The sequence below is a fragment of the Hypomesus transpacificus genome, chromosome 9, assembly GCF_021917145.1.
Source record: "Hypomesus transpacificus isolate Combined female chromosome 9, fHypTra1, whole genome shotgun sequence".
Taxonomy (NCBI): Eukaryota; Metazoa; Chordata; class Actinopteri; order Osmeriformes; family Osmeridae; genus Hypomesus; species Hypomesus transpacificus.
The window spans coordinates 9,520,890-9,528,962 of NC_061068.1; the positions used below are offsets into that span (position 1 = coordinate 9,520,890).

The 8,073-nt window shown below is 42.9% G+C and overlaps 1 protein-coding gene across 1 annotated transcript; it reads right to left on the bottom strand.

Annotated features, from left to right (window-relative positions):
• Positions 1–363: 363 nt before the first annotated feature.
• LOC124470869 (zinc finger protein Eos-like) lies at positions 364–7,203 on the bottom strand. The gene is made up of 8 exons (XM_047025044.1): positions 7,053–7,203; positions 6,014–6,064; positions 5,792–5,896; positions 5,392–5,661; positions 4,968–5,135; positions 4,700–4,849; positions 4,467–4,598; positions 364–4,250 (listed from the first exon to the last, which is right to left on the bottom strand). Exons 2-8 carry the CDS (start codon positions 6,051–6,053, stop codon positions 3,376–3,378), a joined length of 1,740 nt encoding a protein of 579 aa, XP_046881000.1. The 5' UTR covers positions 6,054–6,064; positions 7,053–7,203; the 3' UTR covers positions 364–3,375.
• Between the last annotated feature and the right edge of the window lie 870 nt (positions 7,204–8,073).

Sequence of the window (8,073 nt, forward strand, 5' to 3'; positions counted from 1 at the left end):
AAGTAACAAAATATTTTTTTTGAAGCTTGGATGGACGTTGAAAAGAACAAGCTGTTTATTTGGGGGAGAAGCTACTTTTAACTGGAACCACTTGGACCGCAACTGAACTGCGGTCCAGTGTAGCACAAACCCAATTCAGCCTGCCCACCCTCTATTTTAGAAATGTTTGGCTAAAAGAGAACTTGCTGAAGAATAATGTACAATGAAGAACTAATTTGTCAAATTCTAAGCCAGTTGTCCGATTCTTGCAAATTCTAAGTTCCCTTTCCCCTACAATAGTCTCAGAAAACTCATATGGGCCAGATGGTTGTAAAGGCATGTGCAGGGACAGGAAAAATCTATTAACAGATAAGGACCCGCATTTCCATTGAAAGATTCCATCATAAACGTGTCTTAATTCTTTGGCAGATACCAGTATGTGCATCACTGTGCATGCCATTTGGCTTTCAGAAAGATACAGATGAAAGAATTTATGCAGATGAACATGGTTGGGCATAGTTGTCTGAATTAAATTTAGTGTCCCTGTGATATTTGGTCAGCTGTGTGAATTCAAGTAATGTCTGTGTAGTGACATTTTACAAACTGCTTAGAGTAGAATGATTAGAACCAGTCAAAATAATTGAATGCTTTTCCATGTGTAGTACATTAAGGAACAAGACAAACTATACATGATGTAATTTCAGTTTAGAGCACACCAAGATTTAGGATCCAAACAAGTTGGGAGGAAAACCTTAGGCAAAAGGCACAATAGTAAAAATTTACAACACATACAAACTACACCAACAAGACAGGATTGTACCCGGGGTCCCATTTATCTGCTTATTTTTTATAAAGCATCATTTTCCTCAGATGTAAAGAGCTCTTGATGTATATGCACATGAGTTGGGGGACATCACAAGCTTCTATTACAACCATCACATTGTCATGCAAATGCCAAGTAAATTATACATTATGGTAAGGGTAATATTTTACAATCACAATGTGTTGCTGGATTTAACAAACACGATGACGCAATTGTTCAATTGGTGATTCAATGTTTTTTTTTCCCTATTTCCCCATTCATTTTGACCTGTCCATGCTCCCCATTGCTGAACAGTCATTATGTGTCCATTGATAAGGCATAATGTTAAGAACAGCATTACAGATATTGAGGTTAATGCAACCAATTGAGTGCAACTATGCCTTGATATTGTGATGGAGAACATAAATGTGATTGTTTTGTGGTCAATACTATGATATTGAGGACAAAATTAGTTTTGCAGCCCATTTCCACAAAATGTAATTTGCTGGTGGCAAAATTACCTAATAAAAAAATCTTATTTAGTTAGGATACATTACTGCACTTCAGGACCTTAGGAAACAAAAAGAAACATCACATGTTCAATATTCCCCACACCCACCAAAAAAGAGGCAATTGTCATTTGAGGTAAAACATTTTGTCATCACATTTGGAAATCTTGAGAAATGCTCCATAAACTTGGCTTATCTGTTGTAGCTTTATAGCCTAACTCAGACAACCAACCAACTTCATTTGTTATATGACCAGGCAGAAGGACAAACCAAGTCTAAAGCAGACCTTCTTGACCTACTGTCTCTTATGATTCTATTTACATGAAAATATTCCTTAGTTCATTTGATCATAGTGGTGCTGTAGAAAATACTGTTTACCATGATGGTAGATCATTGAAATAAGATTTTTGTGAATGTCAGTGCTGTAACTGGGAAACAAATACAGAGAATTGAAAAAGAAAAAAAATCTAAAACATTCCAAGTCAATTTTGTAAGTACATAACTTGTCAACCACCAAGGACTGTGGCCACATAACCACTTCACTCATACACATCATAGCAGCAGGTGGCGATCGTATGCACCTAAAACTCTTTGATATATGCCTAAAAGTGCTTCTTTTCCAACCTGTTTTTCAAAGTTTATATTAAATTCAAATGTTCTTTCAAATTTTATAAATCAAACCTAGGGATAATATTGGGCATCAGGAATACCATGGGTCCTATGTACCGTGGTCTGGGACAATCTATTATAAATTCTATATCTTCAAAATGACCAGCGATAAAACTACTGAACCCTAAAGATGTGCTGGCTCTTAGTGCTGCATGCCCCCCTTAAGGGAAGTCAGTGTCATGAAAGGCACAATACAATGAAAAACACCTAAAATGGTTTCAGATCTCACTCGTAAATAACAGGGTATAATTTTGGTTTATCTCATCAAGCAAAGCAGAGGGAAATCATGAATGGAAAAATTGTATTCCCCCTTGTGTCTCACATTACTCCAACATAGTGGCAGTGGAACTCTTCTTTTGAGGAATGAGTATTTTACAAACTGCACAGAGAAATATGCAGGTCATAAATTAGTTTTTCTATAAAATAGTTTAATATAATCATCATATCTCGGCAGGTATCAGTGCAACAAAAGCAATCAGAGGAAACAAAAAACATACAGTACCCCATCCCATCTCACATTCACACTCCTAAAACCCTTCAACTCACACTCATTTAACTTACTTGACGTCCAAAAGACCACACACACACACACACACAAACAAACAAACAAACTTGAAAAGTGCACTCCTCATTTGAGACAAATTACTCAAATCCTTCTAATCATTTGACTTAGACCTGGTCTCCTAGTCTGGTCTGCACCACAACTATCATTGAAATAAACAATCTAATTTGCATAATCTACACAACAGTGCTCATTAGGGGCTCAATGTGTGTTTGGGAATTTACAAGATCTGTGAACCAGTGCTTTTCAAATGGGTATTAGTTAAACCAAAGAAATCCAGAAAAGTAGCTTGCTGAATAAGACTACAGATTTATCTTAACTGCATTACAAGCCACAAGCTTATCAAAGTGCACACTCTTGTTTTTTTGCATTAGTTAGTTTAAAGTGCATAAGAAAATAAATTCTAAAAGTCACAGATATAAATCACATTTGAGGAGTATCACTGTTTTGTGCACCAGGTTTGACCCTGGATAAGAGAGAGAAGGTAGACCACACCAGAGCAAGGCACTTCTGAGGATAAAAAAGTGCATTGACTCTTCATCTACTGACTAATAAAATCAATTCGAAAGGTCTTATCTTTTCTTTTAAGAATTATCCAGAGCGAAAAGTGCAAAGTGGTGAGCCTCCTTTCCAGAATGACGCAATTATTGAATAACTATCCTATTTGGGGGTCAAAGTTTCCATAATAACAGTGACAAAGCCCATGTAAAATTCACTTTAAAAAGCAGTTTCATATTTCTATATCATAAATTTAACTTTCATGATTGTACAGTGCAGACCAAACCCAACCAGGTCCTTGTCTGAGTAAAAACAGCCCTAGGTAAAGTAGCCGTTCCAGGAGCCCTCCTCGGTCCTCAGCCCAGAAGGTGCTCACCGCGTACAATGTGTGAGGAGAACTCGTAGCGGTCCTGGCTACGGTGGCCGCAGATATTACACTCGAAGGGCTGGCGGAAGCCATGGCAGCCCATGTGGATGGTGAACATGACGTGGTCCAGGAAAAGCACCCGACAGTGTTCACAGCGGAAGGAGCGCACAGCTCGTCCCTCCCCATCCACCACCCGGAATGCTTCCCTGGAGGTGGAGGAAGGTGCCATGGGTGATCCTGGGGCTGGGGGGAGGGCAGGAGGAGCAGGGGCAGGTGGGTGGCCCCCCTCTTCCCTTTCCACATCCTTGTCTTTGGCATGGCTGGGGCTGTGTTTGTCCCTGCCCCTGTGGTGCAACAGAGGAGGAGGCGGAGGGTGGTGGTTGGAGTGGAGGTGGTGGAGGTTGTGATGGTTGTTGTTGTTGTGGAGGGGCAGGGCCGGCGCTGTGCTGCTGTACACCTCATCCGGCATGCTCTCTGTGTCCGTTGAGTCCTGGCAACCATTGCTAGGCGAGGGGGCGTGACTGCGGCCTGGGGGCAGGTCTTCGTGGCCCTCAGCCGCCTCCCTGCCCCCAACACCTGTAGATCCAAGCCCTGCCCCAGCCCCTGTGCAGTCCAGCCTGGGACCTAGAGGGGCCATGGGGGTGTGAGCTGAGCTACAGACTGGCCGGAGCTCCGACAGCCGCAGGGGTCGCAATGTGTCTGACCCCCCTCCTCCTCCTCCCCCTGGCACTCCCAGGAATGCTCCTCCTAGGCCGGTGAAATGTGGCTGCTCCAGACCCCCATGGTGCGTCTCCCCATCTTTGTCAAAAGCAGCGCTCTGCTCGTAAGGTGTGTCTGCTAGTGTGAGACGTGTGTGCTTCTGTCCTGTGGAGCATGATACAGAGGAGGGCACACTTATACTCATGACATAAGTCAAATGTTGCTATCGTCAAGACATTCCAATTTAGGCAGACTGGATGGAACAAGAGTAGGAACCAGCTGACAGCAGTACAATATAGTCTGCACCTACTGTACATACTCTGTCGTAAATGATCCGTCCTGCTTTCTTGCTCCCTTTCCAAATCCTAGTATGGTGCTCACCTACAAATTTCTGTGGTGTGGATCTCTTGCGCTTGGTGATGCTGTTGGCCAACCGGTCAATGAACGCCATCTTGTCTGAGGATGGCTGCATCAAAGAGTCGGGCATAAAATCTAGGTCCCTTAACTCCTCTCCTGCAGTGGGCACCACATACACAGGGATATGTTACATTTGCATATTAACACAGGTAATGTCTGTGTAGTTGGCATGTATTCCTCTATGTGAAATACAATACCTTGATTGTGAGCATTGGGTGGCTGCGTAGTCTCCAGGCTCTGGAGGTAGCTGTGACAGCGTTCACGGTGCTCCTCCAGGGTGCTCTGCTGCTTGTAGCTGCGACCACAGTAACTACACTTGTAGGGCTTACCCACAGTGGGGGAGGACACTGGGGACAGAGAAACAGGGAGCACACATTTTTATAAGGCACTCAGGGGGCTGGGAAAAACGACTGTGTCAATGAATGAATAAATCATGTGAAATGTGTGCGCGTGAATCCCTCTCACCCGAGTGGGTGCGGAGGTGGCCAGTTAGAGCATCTCTTCTGCGACAGGCATAGGTGCAAAAGGGGCATTTAAAGGGCTTCTCCCCAGAGTGAAGCTTAATGTGGCGGAGCAGGTTGCCCTTCTGAGTGAAGGAGGCACCACACTGATTACACTGGAATGGTCTCTCACCTGAAAAAGAATCACACCCAATTAATCACTGTTTATATCTAAACCTAGTCATTCACACCAGTATGAAATTTCACTTTCCATGTTAGCTCACTCATAACACTATGAATGACTCTAAACATTAACCAACATTGATTTAAGAATAATGTATACAAGTTACAAGTAACATTGCTAATCTATATAATCTAGGCCTATCCTCTTCAGGGCAAACTTTGAAACCTCACTGGTTCTACATACAAATGATAAATTAGTCAGTCACCTGTGTGGCTGCGCTTATGCACCATGAGGACATTGGGGCCGATGCAGATCATTCCACAGATGTCACACTTGAGCTTCCCGTTAGGCAGCCTGATGGCACCTGCTGGCATTAGCTCTGGACTGGCATGATCCCTGTAGCCTCCTCCGCCTCCTCCTGTTTCTCCTCCCTGGTCAGAAGCTCCCTCCTCTGCCCGATCTCCCCTCTCGTCCACTAGACCAGCACCACGACCCCCCTCCTCATCACTGTAAAGCTCTACCTTGATGGAGTTAGCTAGAGATGGGGAGAATATCCAGGCAAAATGAGAGCTGAATTACACATCTCTGGCTTGATGAAAGTACAACACAAAACATCTATATAGATACATTTTGACAGGTATTGATATTGACAATTCAGCACTCACCACTAAGAGAGCGGGCAGGGGAAGTGTGCTGGCTGTTTGGGGTGCTTACTGTTGGACCTCCAAGGGCCCCTGAGAACTCCCTCTCCATTGAAGAATCTCCACTGCCTGCAGTCCAAAGCATACACAGTACACAATCTACACATGTTCTCACTGCCCTTGTTGTTACACGTACACAACAATACAGCAGACTGTTCTTTCCATCATTCATCACTGTCGTGTTACCTGACATGTAGGATCGGCCATTGCAGTCGTCAGCATCCATGCTCACACAACCTGTATGCAAAGGAAACGTGAAGTACAATATAAGGAATTAATTTAGTAGACGCTGTATCCAAAGTACAGTTCATGTGTGAGTGTGTGTGTGTGCGCGTGGAGGCGGTGTGAACTGTGAACTCTACAGTCAAGTGCTCTACCAACTGAGCTAAACCCTCCCTTTCCCAATTTATTGATCGTAGTTTAGTTGACCATTTGAAAACAAGTAGTTTATTAATTATTATGTTGGACCTGATCGTAATGCTAAAAACAAGGTGAAAAAGTTACACTTGCCAAACTGCGCGTTTTACATACTTTCTTCCCAACAATTTTCTCAATGTTAATTAGGGAGTCAATTATACAACCTAGCTATAAAACACCGATAAATAGTTCAAACGTGCTGGGTTACCCTTGAAATTGTCTTTGATTAGCGTTACATGGGTAGCTACAAAACACAGGTTAATTATGATACACCAGTGGAGCATGCACCTGTAAAATATATTCATAGCAGCAACAGCCTGGGTCAGCTAGCTAGCTAGCTGGGTATGTTGGTGTTGTGTTTAGCAGCTTACGCGCATGCTAACTCTGGTGCTGTTGGCTAGCTGGAAAGCTAACGAAGTGGTTAGCAAGTTAGATAGTAATTTAACATGGCAACTGACAATATCAACACAATATGATGAGTAAACACTGCTTTGACTGTCGAACTATAAGGAAGTAAACTGATATTTTATTATGACTGTCTAATGGTACCTTCTGATTAGCTATATAGCTAGCATGTACATTATGTAGCTAGTAGTGGCTAGCCTGCAACGGGAATAATGTTTCTTACAGTGGTTGCTATGGCACCCACCGCCCAGAAAATGCGCTAAGGCTAGACAGCTAATCATTCGGCTAGCCTCTCTGTCAGATGGCATCGCCAGACATAAACTTAACATTACAAACACTCTAACTGAGTCGTAACTTAGTTAATATATCTCATAATGACATGACTTCTTTCAGATTTCCTTACCTTTAATGATAGGCCTCGTCTCTATGATTTTATGTTTCTGGTTCTTCGCTTGTTTTCTCTTGCGACGACAGCATCTCCCGGCAGCGTTCACCTCGAATTCTAAACAATTTCCGGTCCGCGAAATACCGGGATACAGACCCGCTAAATACAACGCCAATCTCCCATAACAGAGAATCGAGAATATCGAGTTTTCAGAAGTATAATGGCTGTGAGGCCTGTCGATAAGGGCAGTACATCACTAAAGTGAACAACTTGTTGCATACAACACCAACAGTCACTGTGCTGTGGCATCTTCTTCAAATTAAAACTATTTTCCCAGCTCCCAGTAGGCCTACGCGTGCTAAAGAGATTTTTAGACGTACTGTCACACTGTTGTAGGGAGTTCCGTTCATCTAGGTGAGCACAGCAGTGGCGCTGTCAAACATAACTTTGGCAACTTAACATAGCCTATGATTTACGCAATAATTTTTTTATCTGACATTTATGAAAGTTTATTCTGTTGGAGTAAACAAAACAAAACAAAAAAACAGTAGGCCTACGTGAGCGATAATATAGTTTAAAAGCAGTCACAAATCCTACACCTGAGGCTGAACTGTTTTATGCCAGTAGATGTCACTGTTACATGAAAGTGCATGTGTGCCTGAGTGCGTGTTCGTGTGTGTGTGAGAGAGAGAGAGAGAGAGAGAGAGAGAGAGAGAGAGAGAGAGAGAGAGAGAGAGAGAGAGAGAGAGAGAGAGAGAGAGAGCGCGTGTGTGCGTAGCACATGTTATGGGTTTCTGTTTGGAGTGAAATTCCTTTTGACAACGTTAGAGACTAGTGTTCTTCTGCATACAGTTAGATACACAGTGTGTCAGTGGAGTCTGTTTGCTCGTTCCCAGGAGTCCATGCTTTGTCAATGATCTTGTTCTACTAATCATTCTATTTCTAATCAATTAAATTCGTCACAGACTCGTTTAACGTGTTCAACTAAAGGGGCTGAAAAAATGGCCAATTTAGATTCCAGAGAGAGTGAAGGGTTAAG